The 17,633-nt window shown below is 62.9% G+C and overlaps 3 protein-coding genes across 9 annotated transcripts in view; all 3 read left to right on the top strand.

The window, feature by feature from the left end:
• DOCK3 (dedicator of cytokinesis 3) overlaps nt 1-7,050 on the top strand; it is a 347,773-nt gene extending 340,723 nt beyond the window's left edge. For 6 of the 7 annotated variants that reach the window (XM_057487070.1, XM_057487065.1, XM_057487062.1 and 3 more), the window contains 3 exons: nt 2,561-2,683; nt 3,211-3,293; nt 4,015-7,050. In XM_057487070.1, coding sequence (XP_057343053.1) covers nt 2,561-2,683; nt 3,211-3,293; nt 4,015-4,524 — 716 coding nt within the window. In that variant the 3' untranslated portion in view covers nt 4,525-7,050. The remainder of the gene's footprint in view (nt 1-2,560; nt 2,684-3,210; nt 3,294-4,014) is intronic. The other variant, XM_057487083.1, reaches the window with a different exon arrangement.
• Nucleotides 7,051-7,400: 350 nt separating this feature from the next.
• Nucleotides 7,401-10,507, top strand: MANF (mesencephalic astrocyte derived neurotrophic factor). The gene is made up of 4 exons (XM_036878461.2): nt 7,401-7,641; nt 8,026-8,153; nt 8,862-9,003; nt 10,081-10,507. The coding sequence occupies exons 1-4, from the start codon at nt 7,416-7,418 to the stop codon at nt 10,263-10,265; spliced, it is 681 nt and encodes a 226-aa protein (XP_036734356.2). The 5' UTR covers nt 7,401-7,415; the 3' UTR covers nt 10,266-10,507.
• Nucleotides 10,508-12,394: 1,887 nt separating this feature from the next.
• Nucleotides 12,395-15,381, top strand: RBM15B (RNA binding motif protein 15B). The gene has a single exon (XM_036878460.2). The coding sequence runs from the start codon at nt 12,402-12,404 to the stop codon at nt 15,078-15,080; it is 2,679 nt and encodes an 892-aa protein (XP_036734355.1). The 5' UTR covers nt 12,395-12,401; the 3' UTR covers nt 15,081-15,381.
• Nucleotides 15,382-17,633: the final 2,252 nt, after the last annotated feature.

Genomic DNA, 17,633 nt, shown 5'->3' with positions numbered 1-17,633 from the left:
TGTGGCGGCCCCTCTCCTCCCTGTGCTGGCGCTCAGGGCACACACACGCCCCAGGAGCACAGGCGTGTCCCACCATAGCTGTTGTCACATTGCCATCACATCTCCCCACCAAGTGATGTCTGCTGTCTCCACTGTCATTGTCCCCCCTTTTCATCACAGAGGACATGACCTCAGTGCCTGGTAAGCATCGGTCCATGTGCTCAGCCACAAAGGCCTCGGAGATTCTGAATGAAGATGCCTTCCTAGTCTCAAAGCTGCACATCCCCAGAGCGCGCTGCCTACCTGGACCCCTGCACCTGTGCCCCAAACAGAGTGCCCTTTTGGTCTGAAGGGCCAGAATCCACCATGGCTTTTCTTCACCTGAGATGTGAAGCAATCTCAGAACTAGCCAAGAGCACAGATGGGCTCAGAGTCACATGGGTGCTGGTGGCCAGACCAGGAGCCTAAGGCAGCCAAGCACAGAGGAGCAGCAGGCTGCAGACCACGCTGCAACAGGGAGCCAGGCGCGCCGCTGCGGGGGATGGCATGGAAAGAGGGTTGTCTCTGAGCAGAGGCCAGCCCACAGCAAGCACGTCCATGCCACGGGGCTGCCTCTTAGCGAGCAGAAGAGTAGACATCTGCCTAGTGGGCACACAGGCTGGAGCAAGAACTTCCTAAGTCTTGGGTCCTCCAGGGCAGGACCTGAACCTGCTGGTCAGTGGTCCCTTGCCATCAGACCCTGAGTCCTACAGGGACTCCACTTCATTTGTAGGTTCCTCTCTTTGCCAGGCAGTGACTCCCAGACCAGGCAAGCCTGCCTCAGGGCTGTGAGCTGTGCACTGGGGACCTCAGGCCAGTGCTGGGCCGTTGTTAATACACAGCGGGAGAGATGGCCAGGATGCAGTGGGGACTGCTGCTCCTCTGGGATCAGCCCCTCATCCTAGATTCCCCACCAGCCCCAGCGTGCTTGAGCTGCATGGCAGCAGGCAGTCAGCCTCCTGCTCCCCGCCGTCAGTGGCAGGGTGAGCTGCCGTCTGGCTCGCATGGAGTGGCTGTGTCAGGCACTCTTTGTGAACACTTGTGGCCTTGATGGCTTTTTTCCCCATAGCCTTCCTGCCCATGAGGGCCTTTGGGCCCTTGTGAGTGAACTGCCGCTACACAACCCTTCCAGGGCCTAGAGGTGCACCTGAGATCTCAGGCTGTCAGAACATCACTGGGGAAGCTGCCCTGCCCCACCTACAAGCTCCCAATTCCCTGAGATTTGGTAGTGTTTTACGGAGACACAGCTCCTCTTGGGCAAAGGGAGCCGCAGTGCCGAGGCCATGAGCTCACGCCACACCCTATGGAGAGCCTGCACGGGGCTGGGCCTGTCCTGCTCTCGGGCGAGGTGGCTTCCCGCTCAAATACACCTGATGCTCATCAGGTTCCGAATTCCTTCCTCCCTTCAGGCACCAGCTGAGTGCCAGCCCACCCGGCCACTGCCACGGCCCCTCCAGCCACCAGCCTTCCACTCTCCTGAGTGCCCCGGCGGCCCTGCCTAGTGCAGAGGCTGCATGGATAGTGGGGCTCCAGTCTGTGTCCTGCGACAAGCCTGTGCCAGGTCCTGGCCAGCAAGGAGAGAGAGGATGGGTGTCACCACCTCACCTCTGAACCACGTGGGCCCCGCCTTGTGGCCTCATCCTCCTTGAAGGTCAGACTCCAGCTCCTTCTTCCAGAGCCTCTCTGGTCCGGGATGCCCAGGCACCCCAACTCTGTACCTGCAGCTGGAAGACCCAACCTCAGCGTCCTCAGGCTCACTGCAGCCATGATTGGCCCAGAACAAGCCAGTTGCAGGGCCCTGGATTTGAGCTGCTTCTCTGCCACTCAAGGCCCAAAAGGGAGCCTGTCTGCCTGGCTCCATCACAGAAAGGGCACGTTGCTCATCGGTGGTGTGAGTGCCTCCAGAAGGAGCTGGCCAGGAGAGTTGCTGCTCCTGCGGAGTGGCACCTCCCACCCCAGGATCCAGCCACTCCTCCCCCGTCCTCTCCTGCACAGCCCCTCACCCATCCAGGGCCGAGAGGCTGGTATTCTGGCACTGGACTCCTTCCTTAGCGTGGGTTGGCACTGTGTTTCCCTTTGTCCATGGCCCACTCTCCCTGCATTCATGGCAGGTGGGTGCCGGCACCCGGCCTCTACATGCCCCAAAGCACCATGGGTCGCACAGCCTCCCTCTCGGCCATCTGTGGGGCAGCTCCTGCCCACTCCCTGGTGTGCGCCAGCTCTAGAGGGTGGCTGTCGCTGCCTGCTCCCTGCTGTCCCCCTGGCTGTTGGCCAGGTGGTAGGAGAGCCCTGCACTCTCCTCTGCTTGTCTGGGCTCATCTGCCTGCTCTGTGACCTTCCAACAGAACTCTGTTGCCCTCCGAAGCAGCTTCTGACCCTGTGGGCCAGTGTCTTGCTTGGCCAGCATTTTTGTCCCAGGGCTGGCTCCCACGTGTGCTGGGTACAGAGGGCACACCTGAAGAAGCCATCGGCTAGTTGGGCTTCTCCCGGAGGGTCGCTCAAGAAGTAACCCCCCTTCATGCCATCTGTTTCCGCCCTTCAGCGGTGCCAGCAGCCCCCAGCAGCTGGAGCCTGGATAGTGGAGCCCGAGAGGCCCGGCCCTTCCTGTCTGCCCACATGGGCCACATCCCAGCTCCCCCGGTGCCTCCCCGAAGCCTGCTGCATGGTAAGAAGATGTCCAGCGGGCCCCCAGATAGTCCCTGGTCTCAGACTCCGCTTGGGGCGAGAGCAACAGCCCCCAGGCTGAGAAGACGGGCCTTTCTCGGAGCTGACTCAGCCAAGGAGACGTTCCTGCCACGGCAAGGCTCCCGCTGGGCTGTGGGCTCAGGGAGGGTCCTGAGCACAGCAGGCGAACTCAGCGAGGCCCTCCTGACCCCAGAGGCTGAAGACACGGAACCGACAGCGCAGGCCTCATGCTCACCCGCCTGCTCTCACCCGGTCCTGGCCAGATTGCTGCCGCTGCCTGCGGCCCGTTCCACTGGCTCCCACGTGCTCGACCTGGACCTCTTGTGTGGCGGGGCTATCTTTTACTCCAGCAGCCTGTGTCTTGCAGAACTACAGTGAAAGCAGGCTTTCCGGTGGCCTTCAATGGCAAGAGGTCCCTAGGAGACTCTTCCCACCTCTGCCTAGCTAGGTGTGCTGGCGTGCGGCCCCAGAGGGGCCCACTGAGGCTCTGGTTCTTTCCCTTTGCAGGTCATTACTCCCTGCACTTTGACGCCTTCCACCACCCCCTGGGCGATGCACCCCCGGCCCTCCCTGCCCGGACCCTGCGCAAGGTAATGTCTGGAAGTGGCAGCCCACCGGCCTGCGAGATAAACCACCCCTGGGGCTGCAGTGAGAACCAAGCCCCTAGCTTCTCGCCGAGAGCCCAGCCTGGCCGGAGCTGGTGGAGGCCAGAGCCACACCTGGGACACAGGAAACCACTGTGTCCTGAACACTACAGTGGGAGTGGGGGACTGAGGGCGCCACACAGGGGGAAGCCAGGTGGCTCTGCCCACCCCACAAGGGGTCAACACCACAGTTAGAGGCAGAGAAACATCCCTGGGGTGGGTCGTAGAGCATTCCAGCCTGGAGTCCACTCAAAAGCAAAAGGCATCGGGCACCAAAGCTTTAAGAAAAATGCAGTGAGTTAATTTTTCTGCACTTTGGAAAAGACTGCTTCCATCCACTGACTTGAGCAGTGGGGTAAATTCCTCCATCCACGGCCCACTAGGGCGGCCTGACCTCCACCCTCGTCAGTGCCCAGAACCACACAGGCAGTCTGGGGCCTGCCTGCAGGGGGCACAAGTGCCACACAGTCACGGCAGGGCTGTTTTGGGCCCCCAGAAGTGCAGGTGACTGGGGGGCTCCAGAGGCTTGCTGGGGGCAGGGGCCTGGGACTTGCTGCTGTTAAGGGTTACTTTGGCCTGTTAATAACAGGCTTTTGGCATGTCACCTGGTGGCCAGTCAGCACATCTGGGAACAGGACTTCTAACATGCCCACCCTTTCTTGTGCAGTCTCCCCTCCACCCTATCCCAGCCTCCCCAACAAGCCCCCAGTCGGGCCTGGATGGAAGCAACTCGACATTGTCCGGCAGCGCCAGCAGTGGCGTGTCCTCCTTGAGCGAGAGTAACTTTGGGCACTCTTCAGAGGTTCCACCTCGAACCGACACCATGGACTCCATGCCGAGCCAGGCCTGGAATGCTGAGGACGACCTTGAGCCGCCCTACCTCCCTGTCCACTACAGCCTCTCCGAGTCTGCTGTCCTGGACTCCATCAAGGCCCAGCCATGCCGAAGCCACTCAGCCCCGGGATGCGTCATCCCTCAGGACACCATGGACCCGCCTGCACTGCCACCCAAACCCCACCACCCCCGCCTGCCAGCCCTGGAGCACGATGAGGGCGTGCTGCTGCGAGAAGAGGCCGGCAGGCCACGGGGCCTGCACCGCAAGGCCTCCATGCCTCCCGGGAGCACCAAGGAGGATCAGGCCCGCATGGCCTGGGAGCATGGCCGAGCTGAGCAGTGACGGTGGGAGGTGGCCAAGCACCCTGGGTGAGCAGCTTGCCGGCCACCACGCCAGGCCTAAGAAGCAAGTGCTCTGGGGCAGAGGCCTGGTGCTCAGGAGAGAACCACCCCAGTCTGCGTGCAACTGCCGTGAACTCGTGTGTTGCCATGTACAGAGGCCGCAGCAGCATGAAGGGTTGTGGCTTCTCTTTTTATTTCATTTTCTACATTTCCATTTCAATGGGTTTCCTTCCTTCCATTGTGCAGTCGATGCCTCATCGCCCTACAGTTCCAGCCCACGTGGCTCTGTGAGAGGACATGACAGGGAGAAGAGCTCGGCCACGCTACAGGCCCGGCAGGGGGAGAGGGGCAGGAGCCCAGGCCTTCGCCCCAGGGCAGAGAGGCACGAATGGGATTGCACTAGGGCCCTCTTCCTTTGCTGTGTGGACAGAAGAGCTCGTGGTTGGATTCCAGGGTTGCAAGGACCACGTGGGCTACACGGCACAGGCGGACAAGGGGGCTACAAGCCGTTTTGCACAAATGCTACCCACTTACCAGTCTGGGAGTGTGTGGCTGAGGAGCTGGCTGGGCCAACTTGCTGGCTCAGGCATGTGACCTGTGGCCTGGCCATGCTGCCCCCCTGGGGCATGCTGCCAGGCTTCCAGGGTCAGCCCTGCCTCCTACCCTACCCTGGAGTTTTCCCTCCATTGCTTTGATTTCTGAACAGTTGCTCCCTTCTCTCAATACACCTCATGCCCTGCAGGAGCCCCCCATGAAGGGATCTGCAAAGGGGTGGTCTCTGCCCACCGGGGCTTGGGTTGGGAGTGTGGAGCCAGAGGGACCCTAGCCACCTTCTTCTCTGGGGCCCAGGGGCCATGTGTTTTGAGAGGCAAGCTGGTGTAGGAGTGAGCCTGGGATGTGGCAGGGGCCCGAAGCCCCACCGAGCCGTCAGAATGACCAAAATGCCCACCACCCTGCTCCTGAATCAGGGATTTTCAGCACTACCTCTGAGCAGTGGGGCTGGCTGCCCAGCCAGGCTTCCAGGCCCTGAGGACTTGTGGTCAGGTTCAGCAAGCTCCTGGGTAAAGAGGGTGGGACGGAGCTTCTCCTTTTGGAAGTAGAGAGCCACAGAGGTTAAATGACCCTTTCCCAAGTGGCCCAGAGCAGGGCTTGGCTCCAGGCCCATGGGGACCACCACTCAGGGTTCAAGGTGGGCAGAAGGGTGGTTTCTCCAGCCTCCCCAGTCTGCTGGGCAGAGCGCAGTGGTCTTTATAGGAAAGTTTTCAGGTCAGGGCACTGATTTTCTTCTTGGTTTATTATTTGCGGGGACAGTTTGGGTGGCAATAGTGTTTTACCAGGGTGCTTCTAAGTTACTTAGAAAAAAAAAGTCTACAGGCAAAGTTTTTTCTTTCATTTGCTTGAGTTCACATCTTTGGTGGTCACAGGCTGCCTTCTCCTTGCCGAGCAGGGGTCCTCTTCCCTAGTTCCTCTTCCAGCGACCTGTGACTGGTCTCTGTGACTAGGCCCTAGACCCGTCCCTTCCTCACAGCTCCTTTCCAAACAAGACCGTGGTCAGCGTGTTGTCCTCTTGTCAACAAATGCCAGCGGGGTGAATAACAGGGATGCAGTAAGCAGCCCACTAGGAAAGATGAAGGGCATCTGGGGTGTTTATCGCCAGAGGGGGTCCTTTCTGGTACTAAGGACGACTGAGTCAGCAGACTGATCCAGGCAGAGTGGATCAGTCATGGCAGCCCCACCTCGGAAGGCAGGCCTGGACCATCTGGTGTTCACCAGTGTTAGAGGGTCAGGGGCTCGCTTTGGATTTGACTTAGGTGGGAAGGCATCTGTACATTTTAGGAAGTTCTGAACCTTAGTCCCTGGACAGGGCAGTGGTCACATAGGAACATGTCCCTTCTCCACCTGGTGGTGCAGGGCGGGCGGTCTAGGGGGCGGGGTAGGGCAGGAAGTGTGCGTTGGTTCAGCCTTGCGTCCTGCGTGCTGAGCGGGGTTGGTTCCCCCTCTCCATTTTCCCTAACGGATGAAAAGGACAAATTCCAAATCTCTCTTGTTGGGAGAACCAGCCGGTCTGCGGGGAAATGGGAGGCCAGAGATGAGAATACTCTGAATAGATTGTGAAAAACAGATTTTCATTCTTGCAAGCATATTTGTAAATAACCTATTTGAATGCTGTGTATTTGTACAGGAATTTGAGCAAAAAATGTATAGAGTGTTATGTCCCATTGGTATTCAGCCCTATAAATGTGTTTTTAACCTCTGATATCCTGTGCTTATTTAAAATAAGAAAACTTCTAACCATTGCTTTTGTGTATTTATGTTTAAAAAGTGATTTAAAAATGATCTTACCTGTACCAGAGAGCAAAGTTAAAAAAATTTGTACTTGTGTCCCAAGAGGTATTTCACTGTATATATGTGGTAGCATGTTCTAAACCCAGCAAGTAACGTGAATTTTAGATGTAAATACCTGCCACTCGGTCTCCCCCACCCCCTCCCCTGACTGCTGTGATGTGAATTAAAGGTGAATACTGACCCTGGCCCCTGCGTCCACTCAATGGGACCGCGCAGGCCCCGATCCCGGCGGGGCGCCCCGTGCCGATCAGCCGCTGCCGGCGTGCCCGCCCATGCGACCGCTCAAGGAAAAGGAGGGAACGAGTCCCTCGGGCCCTGCCAGTGGCGGCCTCCTGCTCCGAGTGCGGCAGCCCGGGCGCGCGCGGCCGCTGCCCCTACCCGACATGGCGGCCGGACTGCTTCCGCCGTCGCGCAGCCGCTTCCGGCGCACGAGCCTGGTTCAATCCGCGCCCGACAACTGTCTAGGAGCGAGGGCGGGCGGCACCGCCAGCCAATGGGGAAGGGCAGCGTGGAGCCGCCCGTCTGGGCTCCGAGGCACGGGGACCAATGGGGATGCCGCGTGTGGGAGGGGCGTGGGCGCCCCGCCAATGGGGAGCCGCGGCATGGCTCGGAGGCGGTGCGGCGCGGCGCGACGGGCGCGGTTCAGTCGGGCGGCAGCGGCGGCGGCGGCGGCGGCCGAGGAGGAGGATGTGGGCCGCGCGCGGGCTGGCGGTGGCGCTGGTCTTGAGCGTGCTGCCGGGCGGCCAGGCGCTGCGGCCGGGCGACTGCGAAGGTGCAGGGGGCGCGGGCTGGGAAGTTGGCTGAGGGGGGACGCCGGGGCCGGCCCTCCCTGCGCGGAGCGGCCGGGCTGCGGGCTCGAGGGCCTTCCGGGTGCGAGGCGCGCCCGGCGTCGGGGCCGCCGTTGTCCAGCTCCCGGCTGCCCATTGGGGTCGCGGCGAGTCCGTGTCTACCGTGTTCAGCCTCAGCTTCAACTCGAAGGAGTGGGCGCTCTGCGTGGGTCACCGGGTGGTGCCCGTTCCCCGCGGGCCTGGGCTCTGCCCGCCGCCCGCCCCTGAGAACGGCGGCAGGAAGACACCCTCTGCGTGTCCCCGTTAACACTGCTGGCGGGGTCCCTGCCGTGGATCGTAGCTGAGCGTCCCCCTCCCCTCTCCTCCAGTTTGTATCTCTTATCTGGGAAGATTTTACCAGGACCTCAAAGACAGAGATGTCACATTCTCACCAGCCTCTATTGAAAAAGAACTTATAAAGTACTGCCGCGAAACCAGGGGCAAAGAGAATCGGCTGGTGAGTAGCTGTGCGCCTCCCCAGCTGGCCTGGGCCCGCGGTTAACCCCGGGCTCCGTAGGAGGCTCCCCCTGTCGGCTCGTGCCGAGGCGCCCTTGCCTGTCGGGGAGCTGGTGGGGACCGAGCGCTTCGTGTGTTCTGCCTTTGGGGCTTTTTTGTACCCCGTTGGTGTGACAAGCCCCTCTTGGGCACTGGGGACGTCAGGGGGTAGAGATGACAATCAGGCAAACCAGTGGCGCCGTGGCAGTGAGTGCCCCAAAGCAGATGGGCCAGGGCGCTACTGTGGACAGGGCTGGTTAGGGCAGAGCAGCCGCGGTCTCCAGGGAAGGGTCCTCGTCTGGGGAGAGAATGAGCATCCCAGGCAGAGGGCATAGCTGGCCAGAGAACAGGAGAGGGTAGCGAGTGTGCAGGGGGTAGGCCAGGGCCAAATCAGGACAAGAACCCTGAGGAAACAAAAGCAGAAATTTCCCGGGCGGTCCCTGCTTTGTCTGTTTGAAGATTTGAGCCCTGGTGACTGTTAAACTCATCTGGTGGCTGAGCATTAGTACAAGCCCAGGGTTTACACCGACTGGATCTGCTGCTAGTGCAGGCAATGCATGGGAAAAGGAGGCCCTGGCAGGGAAAGGAAAGGTTTTGAGACGTCCACGTTTTGGTGGAGATGGCTCTCGAGTGGCGCCTCTTGAAGGCCACTGTCTTTTTCTTGCTTCAGTGTTACTACATTGGGGCCACAGATGATGCAGCCACCAAGATCATCAACGAGGTGTCAAAGCCCCTGGCCCACCACATCCCTGTGGAGAAGATCTGTGAGAAGCTCCAGAAGAAGGACAGCCAGATCTGTGAGCTGAAGTACGGTGAGTGTGGCCAGGCCTGGTGACCCCGACCCTCTGCCCCCAGGTGTCATGGAGTCTCCTTCCTAGCTGGGAGAGGAGCTGCACAGCAGGGAAGGCAGTGCTGGGGCACAGGGCTGGAGCAGATCTGGCGGCGTGGTGGGCGGGGGTCAGAGGAGGCCTTACCGAGGAGGTGGCAGGGGTAGCCAGTGGAAGAGCACCCGAGACAGACGAGCCGGCTGCGGGACCGGTGGGTGGGCAGGTCACAGAGGGCCTTGCAGGTTGGCGAAGATTTGGCTGTTGGTCTGAGTGAAGTTGGAAACATTCGTTTTTGAGCAGAGAAGGGATGTGTTCTGACTTAGGTTTGTTTAACAGGCTTGTCCTGGCTGCAAGCTCTGAAGGCCCAACAGTCTTTTTTAGTTTTTTGAGAAGAAATGCTGTGTCCAGACAGGAAGCCTAGGAGTTATGGTGCCCAAGCATCTCTTGGTGAATGCATCTCCGTGGAAAAAACAGTGAAGTCTTAAGAAAGAGTCAGGGCGGGAACAGCTGTCCTCTTCTGTAAAATTTAAACAGCAACGTATCCTATTGTGACTTGAGTGTCCACGGGCTTGTGCTCGCCCACTTGTGTCAAGGAGGCCTAGTCCTCAGAGAGTGATCCTGGGACAGGTGCAAGTGGCTCAAGGTCTCCCTGTGGCTGCAGGTGGTCGTGGAGCATAAGCTCCTGACCGGGGCCTGTGTCGGGAAATTGAAGCTGGGGGGCCTGTGTGCTCTGTCACCCTGAAGCTGTCATTCTACAGTGACCTTGACCTTTGCTATGACCACTTGAGAAGCACTTGGAGTGGGAGCCACATTCCTTCTGCAGGGACCGTGTGGCCTCCCTCCCTGTCCCTGGTGACACTGATGCCCTGTGGTGGACACTGCCAGCATGAGACCAGCCTTCCGGTTGAAGGGGTCCGGGCAGCAGGAGGTGCCTCCCCCGCTGTGACCAATATGGCTGCCTGTGTGCAGGGCTGGTGTGCTGTGCAGGGGTGACCCACCTGGACCGTGGGGGCCCCTAGCCGTGCCCGCCCAGCTAGTTACTTTCCCTGCTCTCTCCTCCAGACAAGCAGATTGACCTGAGCACAGTGGACCTGAAGAAGCTCCGAGTCAAAGAGCTGAAGAAGATCCTGGACGACTGGGGAGAGACGTGCAAAGGCTGCGCAGAGAAGTCGGACTACATCCGCAGGATCGACGACCTGATGCCTAAATACGCCCCCAAGGCGGCCAGTTCACGGACTGAGTTGTAGTTGGAGGATCCCTGCTACACCTGAGGGAAAAAACAGTTCAGCTGTGTCTTCCCCAAAAGCCTTTTGTAATTTATTTTTAGGTGGGCTCCTGACCCTGTCAAGTGTGAAGCCTGGGGCTTTCCTGAGGATGCTGGCTGTACAGCGCCCCCAAGGGGGGCTGTTTCCTTCTGTTGCTGGTTTACTCTAGGACTTCAAAGTATGTCTGGGATTTTTTTATTAAAGGAAGAACATTTTTAGCTGTCCTTGGAGAATTAAAGTGAATACTGAAATACGGTTCTGCCCCTACTGAAGACCACACCAGTTAATGCTTTTCTGATTGACAGTTGCCAGGTAGCTTCTCTGCTGCCCAGCCCTCAGTGCTGGATACAGGGTGGGACACGGGCTGATGCCTGTGGGCGTGTGAAGGGCTAGGGAGGAGACTGGGCTTGATACGCCCCTGCAGTGGCCTGGGGTAGAAGTCCCACGCCAGGGGCTGGAGGCTTCGTGCTCAGCGTGGGACTGAGTCTGCTGTGCAGGGGTTTTACACTGGGGCGCTGAGTGTAAACAGGACGGAAGGTATGTTCAGGGTGGCTTTCTGTGATGAGGAGTGAGCACGTGTGGTGACTTCTGTCACACTTCTAAAGATGCTCTTGACTTGGCTGCCTGCAAGTGCCGTGCCGACCTGGACAGGAACTTGCTCACCCAACTTTGTGGTGTAGTGTCAGACCCAAGCCCCTGATGCCTGCTTGAGGTTTTGCAAGACTGGCAGTAGTTTGTACAGAGCCAGAAAGAGGCTTCCTTTTGCTTTTGTTTACCCTGGATCAGTGCACAACTCCTGAGGACTTGGCCCCAAAGGGAACGAGTGGTGGGAACTGGTGGTGTGGTTCCTCTGCCGGGCTGGCGCTTGAAAGCCAGTTGTCCACCTGAGCTGTGGCTGGATGGAGACCACCGGAAGGGAAGGACGAAGCACTGGCCTGTCCTCAGCATCTGTGAGGGCCCTAAATTCAGGACGCCTGTGTAAGGGGCCTTCCCAGCGCCTACAGTGGTCGCTGAGGCTCAGCAGCAGCAGTCCCACCCTTGGCACCTCTGCGGCCCCCTGTATGAGCGGAAGGCAAGAAGGCCGAGCCACTGCCCAGGCCCGACCTCCCTGCTTGGGCCCTTAGACGGACTGTTGAGATCTGACCCCTGATGGTCGCTGAAAAGTACATGGCTGGAGCCAGAAGTCAGGAGGTGGCGGGTCTCAGCCCAGCACCGTAAGCCTGCGTTCTCCAGGCCGCACTGCGCCCGGGAGCAGGGACAGCATCCAACTTACACTCTCGGGCTGCCGTCCAAGCCGGTCCACGAAGGTGTTAACTCCGCCTCTGGAAGCCGGCTTCGGGAGGTCCCGCGAAGGTGCAGGTGTTCACATAAGGCTGCCCCCACGAGGGCTGTGGATTTGGGGAGGAGGAAGGCGCGGTGCGCTCCTCCCACCGTGGCTGCAGCGGCGAGGCGGTCAGGGTCTGCGGTTCCTCCGGCAGCTCGCCCCGAAGAAGGTGCTTCCCCGAGGGGCTCAGGCTCCTGGACAGGATGCCTTCCCGTCACCGCGGAGCTAAGGCCGGCCCTGGACGAGAGGTGAGTGCGCAGAGCGGAGCTGACGCAGCCCGCTGTCCGCTCGCGGCGCAGCCGAGGGGCCCGGGCGCCCCGGCAGTTTCGTGCATTCGACTAGTACGACACGGTTCTCATGGCCTTTACGCGGCCGCTCGGAGATACGGGACTGGGGACCCTACGGAAGTGGCCGCCGGGCAGGCGCGGCGCGAGTCGGAAGCGAGAGGCCCGGGTCTCGCCAGCACTCCGGAGGCCGTGCAGTCCCGGCCTCGGCCACGCGGTGGCGCCAGAACGCTGTGGCCGCCCTCAGATCACGTGGCGTGCGGCGGCGCGGCCTGATGACACACCCGGCGCAGCCTCGGCCCGCCCCTCGCGGGGGTCACGTGGCGCGGCCGGCGCAGCCTGATAACGTGATGCCCGGCCCTGGGCGCCGCTCCCGCCTCTCTCCGCCGCCACCGCCGCGCCGAGTCCTTTTGTCCAAGATGGCGGCGCCGGGGGCGCTGCCTCCTAGGCCGCCGCCGCCGCCGCTGTGAGGGGCCTGCGGGCCGCCCGCCCGCCCGCCGCGCCGGCGCCATGAAGAGGCAGAGCGAGCGGGACTCGAGCCCCGGCGGGCGCGGCTCATCCTCATCGGCCAAGCGGCCGCGGGAGCGCGAACGGGAGGCCGAGGCGGGCGGGCGGCGGGCGGCGCACAAGGCCTCGGGCGGCGCCAAGCACCCGGTCCCCGCGCGGGCCCGCGACAAGCTCCGCGGCAGCGGGGGCGGCGGGGGCGGGCATCGCGACGGCCGCGGCGCCGGGGACGCGAACCACCGGGCGAGCAGCGGTCGCTCCTCAGGCTCGGGCGCCGGCGGCGGGGGACGCGGCGGCAAGGCCTCGGGGGACCCGGGCGCGGCAAGCGCCTCGCCTCGCGCGTCTCCGCTGCCGCCGCCGCCGCCACCACCGCCGCCGCCGCCCGGGGCCGAGCCCGCGGGCCCCGGCTCGTCGGCAGCCGCGTCCGAGTACAAGACGCTGCTCATCAGCAGCCTGAGCCCCGCGCTGCCCGCCGAGCACCTGGAGGACCGGCTCTTCCACCAGTTCAAGCGCTTCGGGGAGATCAGCCTGCGCCTGTCGCACACGCCGGAGCTGGGCCGCGTGGCCTACGTGAACTTCCGGCACCCGCAGGACGCGCGCGAGGCCCGCCAGCACGCCCTGGCCCGCCAGCTGCTGCTCTACGACCGGCCGCTTAAGGTGGAGCCCGTGTACCTGCGCGGCGGCGGCGGGAGCAGCCGGCGCAGTAGCAGCAGCAGCGCCGCCGCCTCCACGCCGCCCCCCGGGCCGCCCGCGCCCGCCGACCCGCTGGGGTACCTGCCGCTGCACAGCGGCTACCAGTACAAGCAGCGCTCGCTGTCCCCCGTGGCCGCCCCGCCGCTGCGTGAGCCGCGCGCCCGCCACGCCGCCGCCGCCTTCGCCCTGGACGCGGCCGCCGCGGCCGTTGGGCTGTCCCGGGAGCGGGCCCTGGACTACTACGGGCTGTACGACGACCGCGGGCGCCCCTACGGCTACCCCGCGGTGTGCGAGGAGGACCTGATGCCCGAGGACGACCAGCGCGCCACGCGCAACCTCTTCATCGGGAACCTGGACCACAGCGTGTCTGAGGTGGAGCTGCGCCGGGCCTTCGAGAAGTACGGCATCATTGAGGAGGTGGTTATCAAGCGGCCCGCCCGCGGCCAGGGTGGCGCCTACGCCTTCCTCAAGTTCCAGAACCTTGACATGGCCCACAGGGCCAAGGTGGCCATGTCGGGCCGGGTGGTCGGCCGCAACCCCATCAAGATCGGCTACGGCAAGGCCAACCCCACCACCCGCCTCTGGGTGGGCGGCTTGGGACCCAACACCTCGCTGGCAGCCCTGGCCCGGGAGTTCGACCGCTTCGGGAGCATCCGGACCATCGACCACGTCAAGGGGGACAGCTTTGCCTACATCCAGTACGAGAGCTTGGACGCGGCGCAGGCCGCCTGTGCGAAAATGCGGGGCTTCCCGCTGGGCGGCCCGGAGCGCAGGCTGCGCGTGGATTTCGCGAAGGCGGAGGAGACGCGATACCCGCAGCAGTACCAGCCCTCCCCGCTGCCGGTGCACTACGAGCTGCTGCCCGACGGGTACCCCCGGCACCGCAGCCTGGACGCCGAGCTGCGGGTGCGGGACCGGACACCGCCGCACCTCCTCTACTCGGACCGAGAGCGGGCCTTTCTGGAAGGGGACTGGGCCGGCCCGGGCAAGGGCGGCGACCGCAGGAACAGCCTGGAGGGCTACGGCCGCTCTGTGCGCAGCCGCAGCGGGGAGCGCTGGGGAGGCGACGGGGAGCGGGGCCCACCCAAGCCCTGGGACGAGAGGCGGAAGCGGAGGAGCCTCTCCAGTGAGCGCGGGAGGGCCACCCACTCCCCTTACGAGGAGCGGAGCAGGACCAAGGGTGGTGGGCAGCCGGCGGACCGGGGTTCCGACCGCACCCCTGAGCGCAGCCGCAAGGAGAACCACGCCGGCGAAGGGGCCAAGGAGGCGGGCAGCAACTCCCTGAGCAACAGCAGGCACGGCGCCGAGGAGCGCGGCCACCACCACCACCACGAGGCCGCGGACCCCTCCCACGGGAAGAAGCGAGAGGGCGAGCGCAATCACCGCCCCGCCGAGGCCGAGCCCAGGCCGCTGGAGGAGCCGAGGCACGAGGCCAAGAAGCTCAAGAGCCTCTCGGAGTACGCCCAGACGCTGCCGCTGGGCTGGGCCGGGCTGCTGGTGCTGAAAAACAGCTGCTTCCCGACAGCCATGCACGTCCTGGAAGGGGACCAGGGCGTCATCAGCGGCCTCCTCAAAGACCACGCCTCCGGGAGCAGGCTGACGCAGCTCAAGATCGCGCAGCGCCTGCGGCTGGACCAGCCCAAGCTCGACGAGGTCACGCGGCGCATCAAGCAGGGGAGCCCCAACGGCTACGCGGTGCTCCTCGCCACGCAGGCGGCCCCCGGCGGGCTGGGCGCCGAGGGGACGCCGGCGGTGGAGCCTGGCCTGCAGAGGCGGCTGCTCAGGAACCTAGTCTCCTACTTGAAGCAGAAGCAGGCGGCGGGGGTGATCAGCCTGCCCGTGGGCGGCTCCAAGGGCAGGGACAGCACGGGCATGCTCTACGCCTTCCCGCCCTGCGCCTTCGCGCAGCAGTACCTGCAGGCGGCGCTGAGGACCCTGGGCAGGCTGGAGGAGGAGCACATGGTGGTGGTCATAGTGAGGGACACCGCCTAGCCCCGCGCCGCCTCCGCCACGGCGGCCACTGTCGCAGCTGACGCCCCTCCGCGCCACCCCTCGGGGTGAATTCTCTGCTGGGTGGTTTCAGGTCGTCTGGTGGGGAACCGGGGTCCTGACCCCACCGAAGCCACGTTCTTAGGTTTCCGGGCTTGCTTCCAGCCATGAGAAGGGACCCCTGTCACGTTGGTTTCTAGTGTACGAGATGCTGTCTGCTGTGTTCTGTATTTTTTTATTTTTTGATTAACTGTATGGAAAGTTGTCAGTAAAGCCTTTGTCAGAGGATGAATTTTTAATCCTGTTCAGAGTTCTGGTTTAATCAAGTTTTTTTCTCAGAAGAGCTGCAGTCGCCCCAGCGCGTGCCCACAGATGCCCTGTCTTCCTCCCAGTCTCTGCATCCTGGCGCGAGGAGGCTCTGGGCTGAGCTGGGGTGCTGCCCACACTGGGTTTCACCCCGGCTGAGGCGGGCAGCCCTGCCGGCCCCAGTGGAGCCCTGCAGAGGAGGCTGAGCCCGGGCCTGCAGCTGGCGCGGCTCTTGTTTTCCCGCCCCGTGCGGGTCTGTGGGTCGGAGCTGCTGCTGTTGGGCAGCGCAGCCTCTGGAGGCCCGAGGGTAGGTGTGTGGCCCTGCAGCGACAGGGAGGAGCCTGCCGCGGCGATGGCACCAGCCGTGCCAGCTCCCTCCCTGCTGCCCCCTTGCAGCTGCCCCAGGCCCCTGGGGCGGAGGCCACATGCTGGAGTGGAGGCTGGGAGGCAGCTCTCACTACTTTATTCCTAACTTCATCTGGTGGTTGAGTTTGTCTTCGGGCGTTGGGGGCTGTTGCCCAGTACCAGAGTTTTGTGGGGACCCCGAGACCCTGCACTGCAGAACTCAGTGGCATAGTGTGGCTACGGAGCAGTGGTAGGTAGGAAGATGCTCTTACTAGTGGATATGACATGCCCGGGGGGGGGGGGGGAAGGGGGTGAGGCCGGGCCTCCTGCCCCACGCTGGGGAAGTGGGGACACTGGGAGAAGGGCTTGTGTGAGGAAAGGCAGGCCATCGCTGGGGTGTGTGCAGCACAAGGCTCACAGCTGTGCAAGCAGGGCTGGGAGGGAAGGGTGGGGCCTTGTGGCCTGTGGCCCCTTGTCTCTGAAAAGCCATGTGGCCAGCAGCGTCAGGGCCAGGGCAGGAAACCCGTCACACAGCAGCTGTCACCATAGCGCTCGGCCCCAATGCCACTCTTAGGTATGTTTGTGTGGCTGCTTGGATGTTCCCAAAGGATCCCAGTCGGGGCTCAGGGAGAGCAGGACCTCCAGCTTCCAAGGGCCCTGCCATTCTCCTGTTGGCACGAGGCAGCGCAGGTGACATCTGGGTGTTTTGAGAGTCGGTGTGACCTGCATGGAGGATGCACGCCTCCGTGAGGACAGTGACAGGTCTTCCCAGGACCGGGGAGATGGGCGGATGGGGAGCTGTGGCTCCCGCTTGTTGGTAATGGAGTGTCAACCCAAGGGACGTCAGACATGCCCATCTGCTCTTGAACCAGGGCCACACTGCAGGGCGGCACGCGCTGCCAAGAGCAGGAGAGGTGGGTGGTGGAGGCATCACTGCTTCCTGCAGTTCCTCCACAAAGGCCTGGGTCACAGGCCAGAGCTGTTGCCCGAGCGCAGTGCACACTCCTCGGGCGGCCCCCCCAGTGCGCGCTCAGGGCCCAGGGTGCACCGCCTCCCGGCTTTCCCGGACAGGAACCTGCGAGCAGCCTGGTCGAGGAGGACACCTCCACCCTGGCCTTGTCGCCCTTCAGGGCAGGTGCTGCCGTCGAGAACTGGTTTGGCGGTGGGCCTTCCCCCTCCTGCTCCCAGACCCGCTGCTCAGCCACCTCTTTGGCTCTTGAACCACAGCAGGCTTGTGACCTCTGGCACGGGTGCTGGGCACAAGGCGCCGGCGGAGGGGCTCAGATGCCCGAGAGAGAGAAGAGTTTGCCTGGGGGCGCCCAGCACCTCCGCCTGCCTGAGCTGGCCTTCCACGTCTCTTCCTCAGTGACTGGAGACCAGGTGAGGGCTGATGTTCCCTTGGCCCCTGAGGCTGCCTCCCGGAGGGCGTGTTGTCAAAGCAGCCAGAACCCTGCTTTCCTGGGGGAGGCCCCACCCCCACCTGGGAGACCGCGGGTGCCCCCCAGGGGCTGTGGGCAGAGTTTGGGGAGCTGTGGCCCAGTTAATGACCAGAACACGGTGTTCTTGCTCTTCCTAGTCTTACCAGGTTTTCTGGTAACATATTCTGCCCCACCGGTTAGGTGTTAGCAACCTGTTTAGGCCGAGGCACGAAGCGACCTAAGAGCTGAGACTGCGGCTCTCTCGAGGCCCAAGCGTTCCGGGAAGGGTGTGTGACACAGAGCACAGGGCTCCAAGGCCCGGCAGGCTTTCCCAGCCCCTGGTGAGTTCTAGCATCTCGTCTCGCTTGTTTATTCACAACCAGCCGTGTCCCCTCTTCCCAGCAGAGGGAGGGGCCTCCGGCTGTAGGACCCTGGGCAAACCCAGAGGCAGAGCGACTAGGGCCCCGGACGGACTGTGGGGGGGGGG

This window comes from Manis pentadactyla, chromosome 1 (genome assembly GCF_030020395.1).
Source record: "Manis pentadactyla isolate mManPen7 chromosome 1, mManPen7.hap1, whole genome shotgun sequence".
NCBI classification, from domain to species: Eukaryota; Metazoa; Chordata; class Mammalia; order Pholidota; family Manidae; genus Manis; species Manis pentadactyla.
This window is presented reverse-complemented; position numbering and strand designations above follow the sequence as displayed.